Source organism: Ischnura elegans, chromosome 4 (assembly GCF_921293095.1).
Source record: "Ischnura elegans chromosome 4, ioIscEleg1.1, whole genome shotgun sequence".
In the NCBI taxonomy this organism is placed as follows: domain Eukaryota; kingdom Metazoa; phylum Arthropoda; class Insecta; order Odonata; family Coenagrionidae; genus Ischnura; species Ischnura elegans.
This window is the reverse complement of record NC_060249.1, coordinates 89,338,302-89,363,809: the sequence shown is the minus strand read 5'-3', so window position 1 is coordinate 89,363,809 and position 25,508 is coordinate 89,338,302. Positions and strand designations below refer to the sequence as shown.

Below are 25,508 nucleotides of genomic sequence, written 5' to 3'. Positions count from 1 at the left end.
CTATCGTTAGGACGATCGCTCGGACAATCGTAATGTGAACGAGGCATGTGATAATTACTCTCCACTTCTCCGGAGTCGAGGGAAGTCCGACATCGCCTCCGGCTGTTTCCCTTTCCTCGAATCGATCGAGGGCCGTAAAAACGCGGAAGAACGAAGGATGATGGAGGGAAGGGATGCCGAGGCATGGTGAGGGAGGCGGTGAAGGGTGAACGGGAGAGAGAATACTTACAGCCTCGCATCCCCCGATCACGCGCGTCGCCTCCGTCTTCGGCGGTGGGGGCGCGGCGGTCGCCTTCGGCACGTCCCGGCCCCCACTGCCCCCGTTTCCCGCCCCCGCATCCCCATGACGTCACGACCCCCCCGGCCGAAATTTGGGATTCTTGACCACCCGCCTTTCTCGCCCTCACGATTGAATCTTCATCTTCCTCTCCCGAAGCACGTGTCCCTCGCGCAGCCTTCCTTCCGTATGGTGGCGAAGGGTAGGTTGATATTAAGGAGCGCTCAGCTTTCCACCTCCTTCATCGATTCGGTGGAGGAGGACTTATCTTCCCAATGATGGGAGGTCGCACGTGTTCCTCGTGGTCTCCGGGGATGAATTAGGCCAAGGGTGCTGAACTTGCTTGCGATGCGATCGACTTTGATACTAACTGCTGAAAAACCAGGTCGAAACAGCATCTTATATATTTTTTTATCCCAAAAAAGATGTCAATTTTACAATATCAATATTACTCTTACGTCTTCTTTCCTTCGGTGATATAAAAGTGATATTATTTAAATATCACTTTGGATATTCAAATTTGATCGCACTATAAACGATGAAAAATAACTTTGTTCAAATTTGATAGCACAATCTAAATAACTTAATGTATCTGAATTTGATATAACCGCTATTTAGGTAAAAGCGATACCTATGAAATACAGCAAAAATTAGCAACGTGAAGTGAAGTTAGCAACTGGGAAAACTTTTGTCAGTTAATGTTTTTCATAGAAAGGCACCAAAGAAGTTTTCCGAAATTGATGATGAAATGTTTTCTTTTTTGGCTCTTAAAAAGTACCCAAATATTTTTATAAAAAAAGTTACCACCAAGTGTTACTTATTTTATGCCAAAATGATTTAAGCGATAAGAGTCTCCATGGCGATAAAAATTTTTAATTTTTGGCGTGAAAAATATATCATCAGTTATATCTTTGTACATGAAGTTATTTAAAAAAATCACAATGCACCTTGGAGGAAAGTCGGGGAATTTCACTTCGTGAAGGAGCGTGGTAAATTAGCTGCGCTTGGCTACTTTTCTAGGGGTTCAGGGTTCAAATCACAGATGAAGCCGATTTCAGATGCCACTACACAAAATTGATATTAATGCCCTGTACCTCAGGAAAAGGAACTGGTTCTCCAACCCTGAAAGTGTGAACTGAGGAAGACAATGACTAGACCGCTTTGAACTCTATCCTCACCTTTCGAAACAGTCGGGCTGAATAATTTAACAATGAAGTGTGGGAAACCTATTTACGTCTGAAGCGGAAGATGGGATGCGGTAACCGAACCAAGGAACCGAAAACTTGGAAAGGTTTTCTTCTACCTAGATCGAGTGTCCATGAACCAGCAGATAAATCTGAAAAAGTTGGAACCGTGGTCACCCATTTGGCTGAGCCATAGGGTGCTAATCGCGGGGTCCTGCTGTAATTACTGGTATTTTTAGCACTGGCGTTGTGAATACATATCCATCCAGATATCAATGCATCTATTTATTTTTTTCAGATTTTATCTATGAAATAGAAATAAATCGAAAGGAAAACAGTCTTTTATGATAAAAGCAATTGATTAGCATTAAAATTCATAATATTTGAAATGCTCACACTGTAATTGCTGGTATTTTTAGCACTGGCGTTGTCCACCAGATGACATATCCACCCAGATCTCAATGCATCTTGGCGATTCCACGCGTCACGGACTGACCGTCACAATGCGTTTTTGAACTTTTAAGAACACACGTAACGCGAACGGACTGACATACAAAACTTTTTCAACTTCCAAATTGCTGCAAAATGGTGGGAAGTTTAACTTTGGTTGATACACTACTTTGTCTTGAAAAATACAGGACTTACGTGACTTAAAATTCTCTGTCACGGACTGACAAAAATGAAACGAACTTTCAGCTCAGATTAAAACCTCTAAGGTTTGCTCTGAAACAAAGAGTGATCAGAGTTTCAGTAAAATATATCTCAGAACACCAAATGCAAATTTCATAATGCTGCAAAGCCCATTACAATAACTGATTTTACAGAGGAGTAATTCCTCTTGAAAAGCATTGTCACGGACTGACCAGAAATGTCACGGACTGACTTTTGTGATTCCCTTCTGGTATACATTTATTCACTGCCAAAAAATGTACAAAATAACCTCTTTAATTCAAAATAAACAAAACAAATTTGTGCCAAAACCCTTAAAATCATTCAAAATAATGAACGAACCTCAAAATAGAAAAAAGTTATTAATACAGTGGCCATAAAAATCAATTAGCAAAACAGATGTTTTTTGCACGTAGATGACTCATTAAATTTAGTATGTGGCTAAAAACTGTGGTGAGCACATAAAAAATTTCTCTTGTCAGAGACACACGCGAGTCATGCTAGTGTCAGGACTTAATAACGAAAGTCTAGACTTTATAGCACAAATTTTGATCCATATCAGAGCCTCCAACCACTTTTTTTTATTTAACCAGCCAGTATGACATTTACGTGGAATTGCTCATCTGTTTCTTTTTTTTTTGTGATTTTACTTGTGAAAAATATTCCAAAAATACTCACTGAGATTTCCTCTAGCGCCAGGTCTACTTTTCGCGATTAGGAAGCGTTGTGCGAATCCGTATTCGAAGAAACGAAGGGTACGGTGTATTTTTATGTCATTTTGAAGCCGTATCGCTATTAGTCTTTAAACGGAAATCACGTAAAAGTGAAGCATTATAACGTATTCGGCGAAGGAGGGAGTCACTTTATAAACCGAATGAATTGGAATCTGAGCTCCTGGAAGCCGCGTTCGGGGAAGTTTCTTTGCAATTTTTTAATCTCCGTTTCGGAATCTAATGCCGTAGTTTTATTCTTAACGAACCAGTGTATCTTGTTATCTCCCTAGGGTGTCCAAGGATCAGGGAACCAGTCTTGGATACTCATGACGTCCGAAGAAATGAAAATCTTATTGCCAATTAAAGTTTGAAAAAATAATGATCTATGGAACCGGATTTTCGATTGATTTCGCTGCCATCCACGGGGAGGAGAATATGAATCAAATCGGGGAAATTTGTGCGAATAACTCACGAATTCCTGTTTTAAGCTGAAAATCAAACAAAGATTATTTTATCGGCGTACTCATTTTATAATCGAATTCAAATGCGAAGGCAAAAGTGTATGGCAGGACATCACAAGCAAGGAAGCCACAGTGTTGGGTGCATGCGATATTCTACTTTTAGATTTTAAGTAGTTTATTGTTTGCTGTACTGTTACGAATGAAAGTGGCAGCGGAAATCCTCTCAACTATTATCTTCTTTTACGAAATTCAAATTTAATCTGTAAAATATATATTCAACAAACCTACAAAGGTAATTTCTATGTTACTCTACTTATTCATTTGTGAATTATTTAATTATTCATTACATACGTTCATTTATCTAGCCAACTAAGAGAATCAACCACCTTGGTGTAACGATTGCACATCTTCTCTTGAGTGCGCGCTATATCCTGACGAAGGTATCTTGTTGGCAGGTACCGCAAGTCTCGTTTGAAACACAAAGCGGAACGCTAAAAAATCCTTGGTGATTCTCAAAATACCCTCACCCGAGTAATTCACATTTCTAAAGAAAACCACAATATTATAAATAACAGTCAGTGTTTTAAATAACAACTGGAATATTTTTTCATCTGAGTACTGAATTAAAAATAGCACTGTTTCAATTTCTCTTCAGTCAATAAATTCCTTGCATTAACAGTTTATAGAACAGTGGTGCGAAATTACCATAGCAGTTTGCGCACACAGAAAGTATATCAATAATTGATAAGTACACTCACGAATTCAGTGATTAAACACGGAGATTGCTTTGAACAGGCGATGGTCGAGCCCTCCCTTGATTCAGCCTCCTTTGATTAACTTATATATTTTCAAAGTATTGGATCTTATTATTATTTTATGTTTGTTATTATATTAAAGCGATAAAATTAGCTGAAATTCAAAACTAAATTTAGTGTTGAAAACCTTGAGTTATATTCGAATCTAGAATTTCTCAGTATTTTGACTCTTGTGGACAACCTGCTCTCCCTTTATGCAACCTGTGTGGAATATCGTGTGGGACGCCAACGTATGTATGTATTTTCTTCCTGCCTCCCAATTCCTCGTGTGCGCTCGGCAAAGAATCAATTGCCCCCAACCCCCCTCCCGCTCCCCTCGTTATGTCCAGTCCGTAAATGGTCAGTACGGAGGGGGAGGCTCGCGGATCCTTTTTCAGACAAGACGAATGAAAATTTCGCTTGTCGCTCTCGCTATGTCAAATGCATTTGAAAACGTCTTTTGCCCATGTTTGGCGACGGACCTGACTTGGTCTCTCTTCTCTCTCTCTCCCACCCCCTTCCTTTTTCCCTCTCTGACCCCGTTTGCCCCCCACCCCCTCTGTCAGAGCCCTGCTGCACAAAACCCATCACCCCCATCCACCCTTCCCCGACCACTTACCTTGCAGATGAATGACGCCGGAGAAACCAGCGGACACAATAAAAATATACAAGTCCGGATTTCGATACCCGTCTTTGAAGCCCTGTCCCGCTCTCTACATCCCCCCCGCTATGTTCATTGCCACAAACGCAGTTTGCCTGCATTAATGAATCCTATTTATAACGTATTTTCAGGGATTTCAACCTGCCTATTATGATTCTATTCTGAATCAGCACATCTTTTTTCGAACTCTAAAGGGGGAACCAGTTTGCATTAAAGAATAGTATCTGGGAAAAAACCACATAGAAAAAATTCATTCGCCTTGACCAGGACACGAACCCGGATCCCCCGATATCAGATCGAGGGCTTTAGCCAATTCAGCTACCGAGGCGCAATTCTTCCACGTGGAAATTTGAGGACTATACGGGACAAGGCAGATGATTTTTTTCTCTGTGGATTTTTCGCACAATTTGTGTATTGCGGGTGACTCCTAAAATATCACCATGGCTAGTCCCGGTATACTTAATTATAACGGTATCTATTGGTATCATATTTTCAGGAATATTTATGCAGCTTAATTCTTATTCTGAATCGACTGGCTGATTTCCGAATTTTTAATGGGGAGATGTAAGTTATTCAATTTTTCCAGCGAAAATTTAATTCAAAATTCCATAATTCAACGTTTCCAGCTAAAGATATACACAAATGTTATTTATGCTAATACGGAAAGAAAAAGTGTAGACGAACAGAGATAAATCACATTTATATGAAGACAATATAACGTGAGTGAATTTAATTGTCACATAAGTGGCGCCTTCTCCGCCTCCAATACACCCAATGTTGAGTTTATTTTCCCTTCCTCTGTGTCCAGCCAATATCTCAAGTACACGTGGAGTTTTTCGCAGGATTGCTGTCCCCGCGGAGAAAAACAGGTGAGAGGAGAAGGTGAGGTGAAGGGAGAGGAATTAAGAGCGTGTATTTGTTTGATGTGGAGGACATTGGGTATCTGTATGCACTGACAATGAGTGGGGAAATGATGTCGTGATGTAATAAAATATATATGGTTATTGGGAATGGGGAGGGGTTAACTGGCTTCGTGCCACAATGCAGGATAATATATTTCATGTCAAACGGAAGAGACGACTACGATGCTAAACTTAATGTTAGTAAAGAAATTACATTTTGAAGTCCGTGTTCCTTGGAAACTTTCTTTGGAAGTATTATGACCTCTGAAGAAAGTAATAATTTACTTTCCATGTGGAAATGTTTCATATGTCATCTTTTTTTCATCGAGTAATCCTTTTATTTTATATTTTTAAAATGTGTTTTCCACATCTCCGAAAACTGTACTATTTGGCCTTTACACCGGGGTTTATGATAACATTTAACAATTAAACATTCGCAAACATTCATGCCCTGAATAAGGATAATATACCAAGGCGGGACTCGAACCTGCGACCTTAGGTTTGGGAGGCGAGGGCTTTATCCCACCGCCACCGATTGTTACAAAAGATATCAATGTTGCTTTAAGTATCCATAAGCCGTGGGTTTCGATGGCAGAGGAGACAGCATTGTCTCATAATCAGCGTCTATTCAGTTAAGTGTATTAATAACTAATAATGATAATTATTATAATATATTAAAAATGATTCAAACTACAATATGCACCTCCTCCACTGCTGGTTCTTAATCGCCCTAAGAAAATTTCCCATTTTTAAATAAATTTCTTATAGTGCCAAAAGTACGTATGGAATTTCATGAGAATCGCATGCAGTGGAATCGTGCAATCACGTTCATTCCGCGTCGGTTTGTAGGCCGTAAGCCTGGCAAAAAATTTTGCCGTTGAGTTTATCTGACAGTCAGGATTCCGGCGAACTTCATTGCTGCAAAGTGTATGCAGAAATTGAAAAGAAACTGACCACCTTAACATGAAATTCCATCCCATCCGTTAGTTTTCTCGTCAAATTTTTTTCAGGGTTTTAAAGTAGGTGCACTCTATTCGGAAAATTTAATTATCAGCTGATTTATTGATTATAAAGACACATGAGTATTTTATGAACTTAAATTCTAGGTATTTTCATTAACACGTTATATTTAGTTGTTTGTCATTCTATTGTTTAAAAATCTCCTGTGTTTCTAGCATATTCTCGCCTGTATATCGTTTTTGCTGTCATGATTGACTGATCTTTAATTGAATGGCAATAGCTGAATAGTATTCCCACTAGAAAGATGGGATTGGGGATACAATCGCCTGCAATTGTAACTCAGCATTGTAGTAAAATACCTCAAACAGGTCATTATTCCGCTTTTTGCTTTTCTGTTACTGTTTATCTTAAGCTCTTATCTTTTCAAATGCTCCATTCTTTAGGATAATGTTACCGAAAGCGAAAAAGGTGTCACCTGCGTTCAAGTGGCACTTCTTCAGGTCTAAATGGTAGCCGCTAGTAACAGCGACGCGGTATAAATTCCTAGAAGTGTGGGAAATTCATCTTCAAGACGCTCCGGAAGACTTTTAAGTAATTTATATCTTGGTTATATTTACACTTTGATGATAACTGATGTTAAAAAGTCCCCTAGCAAGTGTTTACTTATGAGCCGATGTATGCAAAATAAAAATAAAGCTAATTTTCTGCGCATTATTGTTGCATAAAATATTTTATGTCGCGATACAATGGTCTGAAACTGAAGCAATGGGGGGAAAAAGTCCCTCGAGTTAATTGCGAATATTTGATGATTTCTCAATTTTCGAGTCAAGAGTACGGGACAAAGATATCACTGGCAATGTTTATGCTTTATAATACACATAATAAATGTTTTTCAACGAATAACAAACTTTCGTGAAAAATTCCTTTTCCATCGAAATTCAGATCTCTGTTTAATTATCCCCTCAAACTACAAATTGTGCCTTTCAGGGTTTTGCAGTCTAATTCATTAGCCTCTGTTAGTTGATGTTTCGTATGCATTTCCTTCATCGAGGAAATCAGTCGAACGAATGAGAGCAGTCTTGCCAGATTATCCATCACATCTTTCCCAAAGGAGAACAATAAAATGAAATACATTATAATTTACGTACTGCTGAATTTATTCATGAAACGCTGGGGACGCAAAAGATATGCCGTGTTTGTAGCTCCTTGTAACATTAGTACTCATTTACTTGTTACGGTAAATTAATGCGCATTAATGTACCCATTTATACTACATTCTTACTTTGAAAAGTATTTTTTTCTCAAAGTAACTTCATTTTTGCAATATTATATTTTCGAATAGAAGTGAAGTGCTTTTTCGACAATCGTATTTTCATCAACGTGCTTAAATAATACTTCATTTCTAAAGCCGATTACCTAATATAAGTTAAGTGAATTGAAAAGTCTCAAATATGCTCTGTTTTGAAGTCATCTTTGATTGCCCAAACGTATTCTTGGTGGGCTCAATGCCTCTATGGGACTAATTTTCATATCGATAGTATTAGACATTTAGGAGCATATCTTACCGTCTACTATTGTTGAGGATACATCAAACTTCACTTACCCAGAAGTGACATTGAGATCACCCTAAAGAGGAACTCCATTTTTTGCTCTGATATCCTGGTTTCACCGGTCCGGTCACACAGTACGGCGTGATAAAAATAAGTACTTGGGAAGGTTTGAGCTTAAATGTATGGAGTAGGTTAACCCTCTCTAACCTAGAGCTGAGTCTGGAAGAAATATTATTTTAAGACTTCTCATTTTAAAAATGTGAAAATCACAATTATTGTGGCTGCTACATATTTCGCCATAGTGTACAAAAGAACACGTAGTTTAAATCTTTCGAGAAAAGAGCTGAAAATGTATGAATTTTTAATGTCACTTCGACGCAACATGTGGTTGTAAGGGGTTAGAGGATGAGGGTGTGGCCTGAATACGCAATTACTTTTTTTTTAGTAGACAGTGTTTTAGACATGGAGGTGTACATCTACCCGTTAATTATCATTGAAGATAGATCTAACATGACTGCCTTATACCGTAAACATCATAGATATCCATGGTATAAGGAATTACGGAACGGTATCGTATATCTATATTGTTTTATCTGCCTCTAACCCATTATAACTGATGCACATGTTGCTTTTATGTAACATTAAGAATGTATACATTTTCAGCTCTATTCAAGAAATATTTAAACTACGTGTTCCCCCTGCCCCCCTGCACCCCGCTGGGCACGCCCATGGAGATTACCTTGAATCGGAACCTCATTTTTTGCTCCGATTTCCGGATTTACCCTTTGCCAGGTCCCACTCTAAGGCATGATGAGGAAAAAAATACATGAAATAGTGTGAGCTTATATGTCTAGGGGAAGCTAATGTTAAAGTGGAAGAGGATGTGGTTTGAACTCGCAGTTAAATATTGTATTAGACATAGAGGTGCAGATCTACCTGTCTACTATTGTTAAAGATACATCAAACACCACTTACTCATAATAAAAAGTGAAGAAAACTTTGTGATTCCACATAAATATTTATATGAAATTACAATGTTTTCTTTACTCTTTATTATGTTAACTATAGTCAATAAAGTCACTGCTGGAACAACTAATTATATCACTTACTCAGATGTGAGATAGAGGTTACCCTAAATCGGAACCGCATTTTTTGCTCCGATGTCTGGGTTTTCCCTCAGCCTGTTCCCACTCTACGGCATGATGAGGATAGTGCGTAGAAGGTGTGAGAAAATATAGGAGGCTAATGTTAAAGAGGATGGAGGGTGTGGTCTGAACACGCAAATCCGCACCGCACCGCTCTTGGATATCGAGGACGGACCGGTGAGAGAGAGCTGGGGAGGGGGGTGGAAGGGGGTGGGTAATCAGGGGGGCGTGGCGTATGATGCTCCGTGGACCCGTGAGAGGAAGGGTAATAATCGAAAGACAAGAGGTGGGATGCTGGGCGCGAGAGATGTGGAGAGAGAGGAGGGATGTGTGATGCAGCCGAAGGAGGGAGATGTGCGTCACGTGACCAGATGACGCAAAATACTGTGGGCAGAGCCACACATACTACCCCTCCCTCACTCCCTCCTCCTCTCCTACCTCCCCGCTCTCCCCGCACCAAACGCCCTCCCCTCCGCAAGGAGACCACGCCGTTCCCGCCCCATTCCGCCGGCTTCCCCCACCGTAGCCGGTCGCAAACAACAAGACGCGAGCCTCTATCTCCCGGCTTAATTTTTTTCATCAACCTCCCCCGAGAGGGACTCAATCGGACCTTTAGCCGGCGAACCGGCCGCCTAACCTCTGGTGTTGCCTCAGTATAACGTTCCCGTAGCCTAAAATCGGTGAGACAGCCGACGATTCCACCTGTCAGACCGAGAACTGAATGTTTCCCGCCTCGTGTGTTGCTAAACAATTCTTTTGATTGGTGTGGTGACAGTCCTTCCATCTCAGTGTGTGACATAAGAATATCAGCGCCCACCTGAAGGAGTTTTGTTCCGCAGCTGTGCTAATTTTCGTGTTTAAGCGAGTCGTTTTAATCGTCGCGACTCCGGAGATATCAACGAGCGGTGGTGTAATCGTACCCTCTGTCATAGTGCCCCACGTGCGTTCTTGGAGAGTTTGGTGTACCCCTCAGTGTTCTTTCCTCCGGACCGCATCGGATTTTTGTGGACCCGAAGCATTGGATACTTTCAAATTGGATATTTACCGGTATCAGTTCATCGTTACGTACCTCATTTAGAAGCTGTGACCACGTGGGGACTCAACATAACAGTGCTACTGACTGCCGCATTACCAGAATCGCGCGTTGGTGTCACATGTTTGTGAATTGTGTCGGATAGTCCGTCAAGGTATCTGTGCCACGAACACTTCGTAGTGAATACATGTGAGATATTCTCTGTATAGTCCCGTGATATCTTTGAATGACATATTTATCGCAGTTACTTCGATTGTCTATCTTGAAAATTCTACTCTTAAGTTGACGAAAATAGTGCACCTCTTAGTTGACAATTGAAAAGACCAATTTGGGAAGTGTTGAATGCAGGTAGGAGATTTTGGATTGAATGGTGTTTTCCTATTTTTTAAAAATTAGGACTGGACTTGTATCAATTTTGAACTTATGTTAGGGACTTCAGAGATATCCCTATTCTTCTACTATTCGTAGTAGGAAACAAGTGTCAAAAAGAGAGGTGGACCTTTTCCAAATACTCTTTTCTCCATTCCATTCAGTAAAGAAACGTGGTCAATCGATGGCAAAGTCAAAATTTCCTCGATAACGTTTTTTCCAAGTACATTTGATTGGGCATGTCCAACCCACGCCGGCAGGGTAGTCGCCAGTCCACCTCGGCCATCGGACAGAGAGTTCGCCGGGCGTGAGCGCCGCCAGTCGCCGAGGGCCACGGCTCGTCTCTCCCGCTGCCCTCGCCTCGGCATCTCCGCGACCCAGTGGCTGCCGCGTGGCCCGCCGCGCCTCGGGCGGAGGCCGCAGGGATGATGCAGCCGGGGGCCGACGCCCCCTTCGCCGCCCTGCGCCACCAGCCGCCCCCCTTGCAGCAGGGCCCGTACCCCTCGGTCAGCACCCCGTCGTCCTCGCCCCTGCACCATCACCACGGCACCAACCACCACCCTTCCAACCATCATCCGCTGGCCCACCACCATCACCACCCTCTGGCTCACCACTTCGGCGACCCCAGCCTCCAGGGATACCACCCGCACCACCACCAACATCACCAGCACCATCCCCACCACCACCCGCACCACCACCACCATCCGCACCAGCAGCACCAGGGGCAGTTGCTGACCCCCCCTGCGGCCGCGCACTCCTCATCTTCGTCGGCCTCTTCCACGTCCTCCAACTCGTCCGCGCAGCACCACCAGTTGGACTCGCATTCGGCGGCGGCGGCAGCGGTGTCGGCAGCCGCGGCGGCTGCTGCGGCGGCGGCCGCCGCGGCCCACGCCGCCATGCCCATGGACCTTCACGTGCCGCAGGGATTCCCATACTACCGGTAAGAGGCGATCATTCCCATAGCAAAACTAATGCGCCATGGCGAATCTTTCTAGAGCGCTTTGGGTACTGTCTGTTCCAGTCAATGGAATTGATAAAGAATGTTCTGTGATTGATAGGCAATTAGGTTTTGCCTCTAGCACTTTTTAATCATAATTTTGAAAGTTTTAACATTTGAACAGGCGTTTACTCCAGTACTCACTTATCTTTACCCTATACTGCAAGATATCTACACTTTTTAATAGTCAGCGAAATTATGTTGAGGTTACACTGATTCTAGCCACATGCTGTGAATAGAGACAAATCAGTTTGCTAGGGCGCCATCGCGAATCATTCTAGAGCCATGTGGGTAATGTCGGTCCTGATCAGTGGTATTGAGAAATAATTGTATGGGATTGATACGCGACGACATTTGATCGTCAGCATTTTTCAATCATACTGGTGGAAGTTTTTAACACTTAAACGGGTGCATGCTCCAGTCTATCACTGACCTTTACCGCTACTGTCAGGTAGCTGCACCTTTTAATCGTCTGTGAACTCCTGTTGAGGTCAGACTGATGTGTAGACGCATGCTGCGAGTGGATACACTACAGTTTTCTGATATCATTTAATTTGAAAATACTCATAGTTTAATACCAGCTAATCATATCGCCTCATCCCTGCAGCAGGTTGAATACGCGATCTAATTACCGTTAGACCTGGGGTGGTAATAGAAATTTGCCCGGAAAGTTTCATGTTGTGACTGATTTACAAGGGGATTTGGAGGCATGTGTTCCATGTAGAAATTTTTATGATAAAGAGAAATTCCTGCAGACTACTTTGTAATAAACTTGTAGAAGATTAATGGTGAAATATTATCGCCATTTTAACTGGGATGAGGATACTTTAACGATTAAATTGAGCCTAAAACATACACTGCGTGATAAGTAGGTAATACAATGTGCTTGTTTTATCATCTTTGCCATTGAGCCTAAAACATAATATGTGTCATATGTTATACAGTTCTCTTGTTTTTTTATCTCTGCAAGCTTACTTCTGAATTTTTTTAACGCTTAAAAGTGATGATGTCTCCATGTTTCGGGGTTTCACCGCGTGGATTTTTTCTTTTTGACGACAGTTTCTCAGGTTTCTCTTCAGGTCGATGGTTCTGGTGACGCCGGTTGGAATACCGGAGAAACTGTCGTCAAAAAGAAAAAATCCACGCGGTGAAACCCAGAAACATGGAGACATCATCTATACAACGCCGCGGAAAACTACGCATCCGCTTAAAAGTGATGTTTATACCAGAAAATTGCACCACACATACCTTTCAACAAAAAACTTTCACAAATGATCGATACAATTTGAGTGACGTTACACTGGTGATTAAACTATACTTGGATTATGCTGCAAGTTCATTTTGTCATTTTTGTGGTTGCCAGCACCTTTAGGTAGTAGTTGTTGCTTGAACATCAGCTTTTAGTAGCAAATTACTTCGCTATTTTCCTGCACTCAAGTACTTGTGCAATCTGATCTCATTTACACTTCAGGTTAGTTCACATGGACAACGAAATCACCTAAGTGGTTATTATTGTAATTAAATAATTTAAACTTCATTCATAGTACGCCTTTGTAAGTTTCAAATGTTTGCTAAGGTATATGCACTTGTAGTTTACTTCCAGTTATACAGGTGGAATTTTTTCTTAATTGCATTGGCATTGTAACTACAGGTGGAGCTTCACTAGAAAGTTAATGACGCGTGTAGCTCGATGCAAGGTAATTTAGTCGTAACTTGCCAAGTTTAAGTAATTTTCGAACTTTAAAAATTTTAGCAAAAGTACCTGCAAAATCAATCTTGGTATAGTTTGCCTGAATTAACCCCTGCATTAAGTTATTAAGGTAGCTCGAATGTGTCCTTTAGCACAGAAATTTATAATAGATTATACCAACGAAAACTTCTTCACTAGCTCTTAAACCATCCGAGAGTTTACTCTATGAGCTGGAACGTAATTGGCCTGCATTATCTCCTTTGCAAATTGTTTATACAATAATAGATTCTGATACCTTTTGGCAGAAAGGAGTAGCACTCCTTCATAAAATGCGATGAAAGTGGTTGACACGCGCTGTCATTACACACAAGCAAACTTTTAGAACCTCCGTAAGTTCGCTAGTAAAACAATGGATTCCGGAAAATAATGTTAAAAGCACATTGTAGTTACTAGGGCAAGTTCTCTGTTTTTCCTCCAAATAGGCGACATTCCATTGCTGTTCTACGATTATGTACTCTTTGAACTCAATGCTTATTGACATTCTTCGTGATGCAGGGAAGTTGAGATATCCCTTGTAGACGAAGTAGGAAAAAATAAAACTGTTATTTTGTCGTAATATTTGAGAGAACTCCCTTTATGCGAAAGGGTGTTAAGTCTGCTTCGGGTTGCGGTTTATTGCTAATTCCTATATTTACGTTATCGTGCACGAATTTTTCTTCTTCATTTGGTATGCTTTTTGGCTTCCGGAATTTATCCAAATTTCATTCGCTATTTGATTATAGCAAGTTTTCTCTGATAAATTAAAGGGAGGATGATTTGACAGAGGACTATTTTTTTAGGAGTAAAAACAACCTTGCTAGAAACTTTGCATTGGAATTTTCTTGTTAAAAATATGACTAAGCTCACTTCCTGTTTCATGAATAAAATTCAAAACTTTCTTTAACCTTTCTTGTATTTATCGTTTTTTAAACTCTTCGGTATTGAAAATTTATGACCGCATACTTTCTTTTAATATGAAACGCCCGTTAAATTCATGATCGGTGATGAATAACTCTGAAAATTATACCCAAGATTAAAATTTATTGTAGGTAATTGAGAATATTTGATTTTCGGATGGCTTTTACATGTACTTACTTGTCCGACCTGGCTTATATTTGTGGTTTGTTCACTTTTCCAAACGGATATTTTCATCGGGAAATGTTATTTGGGCATAACATCATATGCCGACAATTTTTTTGTGACTGTTTTCAACGCATATACGTGCCACTTCAACGGTTTTCATCGTGAGTGAATTTATGCCTCATTGAATAAAGTTCACCGCATTTAAAAGCAAATTTGTGAAAGCCATGCTATAAATATCCGTCATATTCAGAGCCGGTGACTGGGTTCGGGCAACCGCTCGGTGAAGGATCTGCCATGGTGCATGCAACAGGCCTTCACGAAGGACCAAACGAGGGCATGCCACTGAATAATTCGGCGTACTAATTCTTGTCTTTACGTGCGTGGTGACGGATCGCGATTGCATGTAAGTTTCCAGGTAATATGGAATTGCAGACCATATCAGACCTTTGAAACTTAACGCGCGTATTTCAAATGCACTCTTATGGCTTAGTTCGCTGCAGTATTCTGCCAGGATAAATGACTTACAACTCATTAAAATATGAGTGAATATAGTGAAACAAACCTTATTTCAATGTTTGGGAAAGATACTCCCCTCATATTGGCTTTAGAAAATCGAATGAGAGAATAAATTCATAAATGCACATAGCCGTCAATAAGAGTCATTGTAAGAGTTCTTTTGATATTTATTTCGAGTGTAAATGTATAGCTTCAGTAAATTATGTTTACCAATTTATGTTCAAAATCTGAGCCTAGGAAACTTTATTTTATGCTATATTTATTATACATTTGTAATCGTAGTCATCTCTTAGCCAAATCAGCATGTGAAGTCGTGGAGTTGAGCTATCCATGTGAAATTAGAGGTGGTAACGCACTCATCAATTGGATAGCTATAGTGATAGTGCTAAAAGTTAATACCGTTATGTCATGGCATACAGCAGGGTTTTGTAACGATAACCTTACGTCAGTAATTCCTGTTATCACTGGTCGACCGAATGATGATAATTTGCGTGCTGATATTTGAATTTAAAGGCCTAGTGACAGCTCACGAATAAAATACCCGCATGAATTTATATACCATACTTTACAGAACGTTTGAAATCGCGTAGTTTCGTCTGTTGTGGCAGTCCTAATTTTTTCACTACCTTTTTAATGCATGTTGTATGAATATGAGCTCTCACTTGATCTTTTCCTTGCTGTATTTGCTTTATTAATTTCGAGGGATGATGGTGATAAATATGATGGTCTAAAAAAAAGCGTTGAAGCCATGTTTTTAACCGTAGTATCGTATACAGTGGCCAACTTAGTATTAAATATTTAGCAACTCGCATTCTAATAAAAGTTCAAAAGTTGAGGAAGTACAATCAGTGCAAATGAATAAGCTAACAGTCATGAAATATTAGTTTTACTCACCGTCAGGCCTTATTCTCTCAATAGATTAATGGTTTTTCATTCTTATTTTTGTTACTAGCTATTTTGGAATATATATGCAGGTTTGATCCCATTTGTTGTGATTGACATTTTCTCCGTTGAGTTTGTGAATGCATAATTCATTTTTTCAGTCATCGCTGGAAAAAATGGTGTTATCTATTAACATCGACTTTAAATAGTACGATGCTCTCCATTTGGACTGTGAGTCGATCAAAGGACTATTTACTATGAGTCTTTTTGATAAACTTCGACGTTAAAAATGAAGCGGGATCAATAGAATGAACCTGGAAAAGTTCACCATTGTGAACTACATTTTTACTACCGTGCGTTAATATTGAAAACATCTTTGTTCAAATCCACACTTTATTTCAAACAGTCCTGGAGATAGGTTTGAAACAATTTGGTACTACATATCTCCTTGTTGAAACCCGGATAGGCTTGTAGTAAAGAGTGGGTTCAAAATGACACTCCTTGAATACCTAAACGCTATTATGATGATAACAAATTTCTCTCTCGCCTATGCTTGCTGCATTTAAAATTAATGAAATAATTGTCGCCGTAAGATCAAAATGACTACAAAATATACTGCCGTAAACCCTGAAGCCTACTAGGTGAGTGCCGATGACGCTAACTACTACACCAACTGACCCATCTATAAGGGAGCGCGCTATATTGGAACTGTAGACGGCTTTTTAAAAGTACCGCATGAAAATAAATTAATTACAGCCAAACTAAGGCCCATTCAATGGAACCACTACCAGTTCAGAGATTTGCACGCCATTCCGAATGTCATAAAAAATACGGCTTTGAAAAAGGCGGAGCAAAGTACATGGTCTCCCCTTGTAAGTCATTTTCATCATGTATACGCTGGTAATTTTCTGAATTGGTTACCTACTTAAAGCATCGTATATATACGCACCTTACCTGATGATATAGTTCAGCGTGGTAGGTATATCAGTGAAAGGTGTACCTGACAATTTTGGAGGATATTAGATTCGTGATTCAAACGTCAGAATTTCAACCTGTGTTTCTATTATTCGGCTTAGTAGTTGGTTTGAAGCTAATGCTTCCTTTTTAACTTATTTAGATTATGTCGGATGGAAGCATGATAATCTGCTATACATCGAGTCAAATGTTATCTTTCGGTTTTATTCTTCAATCGTCGTCGTGTTTAGCACTTGCCTATAGCATTACTTTCGAGAGGAAATAATGTGCTCATTACTTAAAAGGGTCATTACCATTATTGGAAAAAGTAACATAACTTCATAAATCGATAGTAGAATAAAGCCACCATGTACAAAATTTTTTTAGCTATTATTAATTCATATAGTTGGAATTTAACGCTCACTCCCACTGAAATGTACTATGGATAATGAGGGGATTAATAAAAAAGGATGTCACTCCATTATGGAAGCAGAAAACAAGAACAATTCATTCCCTAAGTGCCATAAAATAACAATAAATTTTAGTTTTCATAATTAATTAATCACAATTAAAAGAAATAAAGCGATAAAAAATTACAATATGTATGTTTCCATGCAAATTTACTTTTGAAACTAAACATAAATATTGCTCTAAATTTGCCTAAATAAGTTAGCTGCAAGGATGGAATTTAACTGACTAAATACCGTATTTAATGTTCTGTGGATCTTTTTTCCGAAATAACTCAACTACCTAACAGAATTCAGTATTAGAGCATTTATATTTGTGAAAATTACCTTTTGTGTATATTTGGTGTGAGATAAATGTGAACGATACCTTTTTAACGAAAGCTCTTATCTTGTGCATAACAAAATAATTTTTTTTCTTTCCAAAGTGACTATAAAAATTCTAGATTAATATACATATTAGTATTTGAGAATTCCTGAAATTATTTAGATAGATTTCATAATTTTTCAGATTGCTCTAATGGTGATTCCAAGAAAAATGGAACAAGAATTAATAAAAAATGAGGATTCGTCTACATATTTACAATATCTTATGGCCACGTAAGAAAATCACAGTGTTTGGAAATTCCGTTTTAATGGAATTTAGCTGGCTCTAGTGAATCATCACTTACTCGGAACCATTCATACTACGTAGGCGTCGCATGCTGTGTGCATGGTGGCATTTGACATAGCCTGGAGTGCAGTTGAAGTAATGCTACTCGTAAATGGAAGCTGTTAATACGGCCCTTTTCTTACTTAACAAAATACGTGGATGAATGTGCTGTCAAACTACTTATATCAATATAATCACAATCTTATTCATTATATAACTTCTATACATCTCGTAAAGAACACCGCTTCGGTAATATACTTGTTTCTCGGATGTACTAGTCCCCTACGACATTTTCGTATTGGCTGGGCTGAAAAGATGGTGAGAAAATTGATATGGGTGATAGCCGAAGCGCTATTGAATGTTTGTTAAGAAGACGCTTTTCTCCCGCTTAGCAAGCCTCTCTGGTGGCGTATAATTGTTTAAAACCTTTGCTATAATTTTGCTAAAATTAACTTATATGGTAGATAACGTAGATCCTGCTCTAAAGTTTCCTATATCTCAAATTTAAAAAAAATTCCCCGGCATTTTCTTAGTAATAGGTTTCCAAAAATACAAAGTACGACCAGTCGAAAGAGAGATATGTCTTCCTTTTACACTTACTTGTGATTACCTAGTACTCTTTGTACTTCATTCTTGTACTTTCACGTTTTAAAAAAAGCACGGGCTCACGGTGTCCATTACAGTCCATTTTAAGAACCACTTTCCAATGTGATGAAAATAATATTGATGAAATATGATAGCCTTTGATCGATAAAACGAGGAAGTGAGGAGATATGCGTGAAGCAAACCGATGGGATGAGGCTTTCCCTCCAAAATGCGGATGACATGTAGAATAATGGCGCCAGCTTATCTCCCTACTCCTCCTGGCTTTGACTCGCTCATCACGCAATTTTCTCTGGGTGTGTCTAAAGTTTTCCATTCATTTTCATATTTTCGTCATTGCTCGTGTGCACTCGAAAGTAATGCATGGGCTAGGATCGTATATCGTTTCTCACAGAGAAATCCACAGGTGCAGATCTCCTTAATGTAAATTCGGTTTCGTTGAAGGAGACGTAAGTTCTCTGTATGTGCTGCAACATTGTGTGGCTGCCATTCCCAAACAAGAGAAAGCCTTTTTTTCTCACCCCTTAGGTTAAAAAATATTTTTTAAGTAAAACTATATGTTGATAAATGAAATTATATAACCTTCTTCTGTTAACTACTTCTTTCCTAGTCATCCAATTCTTGGAAGCGACACTTTCAACGTTGATTTAAAGATGGAATGCGGTTGCATTTGGAGGACTAGTAGTAACGTCATTAATTTAAATCCTGTTTTTTGTCGTTCAAATTTAAGAACTTGGTCTTTTCTATAACTCAACTATGATTCATGAATGTTTATGTTCTAGTCCTGAGGAGCAGTGATATAATTTTTCTGCTCTTGTTCAACTCGACATTCGAAGTTTCTGCTTATATACATGTTATTTAATTCCCTTAATTTTGAGGAATATAATTATTCTAATTTTTTATTTAGGTTGACGTTGTATTAATAAATATTTTAACAATGGTACTTTAATTGAGGCAATCTGCAATTGCAGCGAAGTAAGGCTAGTGTTAAATCGAAGCGGGCTGGCAGAGTCAAGCCATTTCATCGAAAAAGTGCCTGGTATTTTGAGTCATCTACTCAATGCAGTGATTCTTAGCAGATTCACCTTTAAAGGTAAAACTCATCATGCGCTTTTACGATTCATGGACGAGGAAACTATTTCTGAATTTCCTGGAATGCCAGAGGAATCCAGTGTCATTTTATCACCCGAATCTCTTGTTCCACGAGAGTCCCGGAAAAAGAGCGAGGAAATACTATATTCGTTATCAAACTGCATTCATTGTTTTCATAATAGGTACCTAACGTCTTGTGAGTGGTGTTTCGAAGCAAAAAAGAATTATATTGCAATAATATTCAGGTGTTTCGTTTGTGAACGTGAATTTAGCCTTAATGCTCACATTTACTAAGAGTTCTTATGTTGGTAACAGTGGATGTATTTTTAAGTTGGTAAATAGAAGCGGAAAAATTGTAAATTAAAAATGTAACATTTAATAAGTATCTAGCCTTACCGTTTAACCCTGGAGTGTCCGAATTCTTCTTTTTCTTAATTTATATCGCGTCCGTGTATTTAATCTTCGGAAAAGTTTAATGCAGTTTCATTAAATATACAGAGTAATTATTTAGAAAATTACGAGTTGCTACCTTTCGGCGAACTTGGCTTTAACATTTGCTGTAGTTATAATACGGCCCAAAGGTCAGTTCCCACGGTTATGTTGACCCGTTGCTTTGAGAACTGCTCCATGTAGCCTTTCATGTATGCAAGGAAAAAGTTTAATGTGCGTATATTACCTCTTCACGACTACCGTAATTGGTTGGCGAGACGGCATCGTCTCTGCAAGCGCCCGTCTTCACCAAAGTGCACCTTTTAAGACCTAATGCCAAAGCTATCACGCTCATTGAGGTCGTTATCGGGGCTTATTGATGTACCCGCGCACACACGGCGATTTCTACCTCTTCAAGTTTATCCAACTATCATTCTGTAAAAACGATCATTGTCGATGCTACAATTTAACACAACACAAATGGCAAAACGACTTCCTTCTTTTCCACGGACTTATTATTTTGGTATAAAATTTTTCAACCTCAAGTGGTCATTTTCAAGTACAAAATGTTTTTGGCATGCATGTTAAAAATGCCAAAACATTTTTGTACTTGAAAATGACCTCTTGAGGTTGAAAAATGTTGTGCCAAAAAAAGAAATCCGTGGGAGAAAACGAAGTCATTTGTGAACTTCAACTTCTACAAAGTTGAGCCAGAAACCATTAAAATTTAACACAATCCAACGAGAGTACTATTCTCGGGGAGAAACCATTTCAGCAATTTCCATGTATCTTTATAGTTTGTTTATCTGGTAGTTTGCAAAATACGTCTACGCGAATATTCTTAGGAAATGAAAAAAGGTAGTTCAGTACGGACTAACGTTATAGTACTGACCTAATTTTAATGGAAAGGTTTAAAGATATCTTGTTTAGAAAAATAATATAGTAACGACTTTACCATAAGGAAAATCATGAAGCTCATGAAATTCCTTGATCATAGGAGATGTGGTGTGGAAAAATTACTACGCACAGTCGGCCATAAATATCGTGCGAAGCGGGCCATGTTAAAGCAAATGCTAGGAAGCTGTAGCTTTGCATAAATATTTTTCATTGGTTTGTCCTTGCAGGCTATTTACCTATTCATCCTCCTATTCACTGTGTCCGTGAAGTTCCATTAATAATAACAATTTATTTATGTCAGTTGTCCAATGAAAACATGTGTGGCAAGTCACTCGCGTCAAAAATGTGAACAATTGTCTCTCCGACCCATATAGAAGATCAAAATATTTCTAAATCAAATTAAAGGCAGTAGTAATGCTTCAATTTTTCGAAGTAATATTTTTCGTTCACTTGGGATGAGTTCGGTTGAATAGATGCATTTATTCTCGGTTAAAAATTGAATTGCCATGTCGCTCTGTATGAAATGCAGGGGGGGGGGGGGGGTAATATCGCCTAATTGAAGGGAAACTTTGATATGACGTGACCATGTTAGGAACTTTTAGTTATGTAGCACTGGATGACCAACATTAAAGGAATTCCATGGCTTTTACAGCCGTTTACGGTAATTGGTCTTTATCTTTGGACATATTCGTTTTTTCTTTCATATATATTATGTGAAAGTAATGGCAAGGGATATACTTATTGTGTATTAGCTACTATTTCATAGAAACATAATTATTTTTATTTTAGGAGTGTCAGCACAAATTATTGTTAATTTGCACTTATTTTCATCCTTTTTTGTTTTAACATTTCCTTTGAGAATGTATGCCATCTCCCTTTCATATCTACCGCTTTAAACGTTTGATTCATGCTCAAGATTTTACGTTTCTTTGTATTAAAATGTAGTCGATGTCTATTTATGTTTTTTTTTTCCGATGGGAATATCCCTGACAGAACCTAAAGGATTTTATGCTACTCGTACTTTGAATAGATCTAAACAGTAAATTTTTCGTACTGAAGCTAACCAATCATTGTGTTTAATGATTAATAATCTGATGTATTGTAGTTTGAGACTTTAAAAAGTGTGCCACTATGAGCGACAATCAATTTATCCTATCAAAATGCTGGTATACATAGTTTTTACTTCAATAACTACTATTTTGGAGTTTCTCGGGACCCTATATTCATCGTTTTACGAAATTAAAAAGTCGATGAGGATCAAATATGGTTGAATCCGAACGCAGCGGTAACCTTTTCTCTGCCTTTGTTTATTGCCTTGGATACTTCTGTATTAAATCAAACACCGCCGACACCGTGCGATAGCGAGCGAGAACCTACTGCCCAATACCCATTCCAGCCTAACCAGTAGCGAATACGATAAGGTAGCTTCACGGTATCATATAGCTGGCACATACTTTACTCTGATAGACCTGAAGCTGCTCGTAATTTTTAATTTAATACAGACTTAGAATTTCCGTTGGAGAACGGGAACTTAGTTGAAGATTGCTATTCTCCGCCTTTAACTATAATCTATCGGAACAAAGCGATATCATAGCGACCACTCGCGGTTTTTATCGGACGAGTCACGGCTGTATCGGCTATTTTATTGCTGTCCCTCCGTTCAGGAATTAACTGTATGCACTCCAGCCGAGCTATCGGTCGGCGTTGCATTGCAAAGCAGCAGGTGCTGAGATTAGGGCCGCGCCGACGTCCCAGTGCACTTCGCAGTCGTCTGACCCCAGGCGGGTTGCCTTCCGGCACTCGGCAAAATGAGAGGGCAGGAGTCCAGCAGGGAATGCTATACCATTACCAATTATGAGGGCGTGGGAATACTATTTGAACCATCGAATTTAACATTATCATAAACGAATTTTAGTCGGGAACATCACTCCCAGATCAATGGAAATAGTTGGACCGTAACTTTATGAGTTCCTCAGTTTGACCCACATTGTCCGTATTTTCTTCATAACATTAGTGGAGCATTTGTATTCAAATATTGTATTGATCATTTTTTACTTAGTACCTACATAATATAAATTCTATTTGTCAAGTTTTTTTTCAAAACCATCCTTTTTCGATTCCTATTACTATTAAATCAGCGTCTAGGATTGTAGTTCTTGAAAAATTTTAAATGCACTAAAAATTTGGAAAACGGACATAGTGTCCTTTACCTCCGAGGTACAGATATGTACACCGAAACATTGAAAAAAGTTGCATTTAAAATTTATTAAGGCCTACTCTCCAAGGCGCTGAATAAGCATTAAATATAGAGGTCATGAGAGAAAAAAATGCGTTATCATTTTGATTAAAATTTGCTCTACGATATTGGAATTTTGCAAGGTATGTAAATAGATTAGAACACCTTTAATATTTTCCCAAATCTAAGAAGCCAGATAAATCCCCTCAGAACTTTCTTCGAGATTAAAGTTTAATAATTTGGACACAAACTATTTTAAAAAACTTTATGGCCATCGCATGAACTTTATTTCCCCATTTCCGGTAACTACTACTTAACAAGTGATCAAATATGTGGACGCGGCATATTTATCGTTGGTTTTACTGCATTGGAATGCTGTCATATGTGTTTAACGAATTGAAGCATTATGCATTTAAATTTTGGTTTTCGTAATTCATAACTTGAAATTTTGTCTTCTTCTTTGAAAGTTTTTTAGGTAACATTTTCAAGGTTGGACATTTTATTACCCTAAACCTTCCGAGATGATAGCGTATGCTTTATTCTGAAAATAGTAGTTTCATTCTTTATTTGCGGCCAACAAATGAAGAATTTATACAGTATTCGTTCATGGTGCAACGATCCTAAGATTGGTATACCGCTGACCAGTGGCGTAACTAGGAATATGCTTTTGGGGGGGGGTTGAGGGGCCTAACCCCACCCCCTAGTAATCGGGGTCCGAGAAAATTTTTGAAAAATGACACGCCTGGAAAGGCATTTTCAATCATTTTGGTACTTAGAATTTACCTTTAAGTAGATCCAGTTATTATACATCAAAACTAGTCAATAGTTTTATAATATTTTTTTTCTCTGAGGCTTTGGGGGGGATCTATCCCCCTCACCCCCCCCCCCCATAGTTACGCCACTGCCGTAGACCTTCATGTTTCCTTTCCCAAAGCGCTGAACGCTGGACTTCTTCACCCTCGTGTTTCGTGATGTTCTTCACCCTTTATCTGCCACAAGCACTTAACTTCAGGTTTACCTAGGGACTTTTCCTTCGATACTTCTTTATGAAAATAGGAAATGATTTTTTGATCTTTCTTCAAGCAGCATTTGTTTAAACCACAATAGCAATACAGTTTCAGCCAGGAATGACAGACCCCAGGCTGGTAAATAAGTTATCAATTCATAAAGGGGCCCGAACTATTCGTAAATTTTGCTCAGAAGTCAAACACTTGCAAATCGGGATGTTTCTTTGCAAATTTTATGCATTGGAATAAATAATATTGATCAGTTAGGACTTTTCAAATTTTCCTTATGCGTTGCTCTCACAAATTGTTTAATTGCTTATACTGCGCGTGAAAAATGCTGTGCGTAGTGAAGCGTGTAGGATCGGGATTGCCATCACTATAATTCTTAAATAATCCTTAATTTATTAAAGTTGGCAGTGGTGAAGAAAGCTTTTTTGCTAGTGATTTTGAATGTATGTGCTCTCATAATTTCTTTGATATCAGCACTTGTATTTTAGAGTGCATTAATGGGACTTTGCAATTCGCTGTAATAATTAGATGAATTCAATTTACGGGGTTGTACTGAGGCAAATATCATCAATGAGGTTCACGACATTTGTTGGATCCGTCCTCCTATTGAAATCATTTAGGATCGCAACTGGAGTGAGCGGGCAAAATTTACCCATCTTGAAATGCAGCGAGTTCTCCTCTGACTGAGGGCAGCAAATCCTTCCACTTCATTAGTTTCCCGCACCAAACCACCACAGCGCAACTGGCAAGAAGCCTCAAGTTCCAAGTTGTTGTCGCACCGGTTAGTATGGAAGGTGCAGTTACTTCACGCATGCACCCTCCCGCGGAGAAGGCAATCTTCCTAACTCCCGTCATACCTAACCTAAGAGGTGGCACCACTCGCAAATGACATGCCACACGTGTATTGCACAAAATTCCTTCAGTGTTTTTCTTTAGGTAATGAGTATTTTCGGCACCCTATTTTTTCGCTTTTAAGAATTTTGAATTTCAGACTTATTGCCTTACCTCCATGAATGGGAATAATTTAATGCATGTAAATAGGTATGTTTGAAAAAATATATTATAATTATGTATGTGTTATCATATTGAAATATTCAGGGTATATATTCGTCTACACTTGCGTTTACGTCAAGTATAAATGTAGTAAATATAAGAAAATACCAAAGAAAAATTTTCAAATTTCAGCTAACTTGATAATGTTACTCTGTAACGAAACCATGGTCGGTGCTAATAAAATATC

General features: G+C 38.9%; 1 protein-coding gene across 1 annotated transcript in view; it reads left to right on the top strand.

Moving 5' to 3' along the window:
* Positions 1-9,835: 9,835 nt before the first annotated feature.
* Positions 9,836-25,508, top strand: part of LOC124157750 (protein trachealess-like) — a 712,144-nt gene continuing 696,471 nt past the window's right edge. The window contains exon 1 of the mRNA XM_046532749.1: positions 9,836-11,658. Within this exon, the coding sequence (XP_046388705.1) occupies positions 11,144-11,658 (515 nt within the window). The 5' untranslated portion in view covers positions 9,836-11,143. The remainder of the gene's footprint in view (positions 11,659-25,508) is intronic.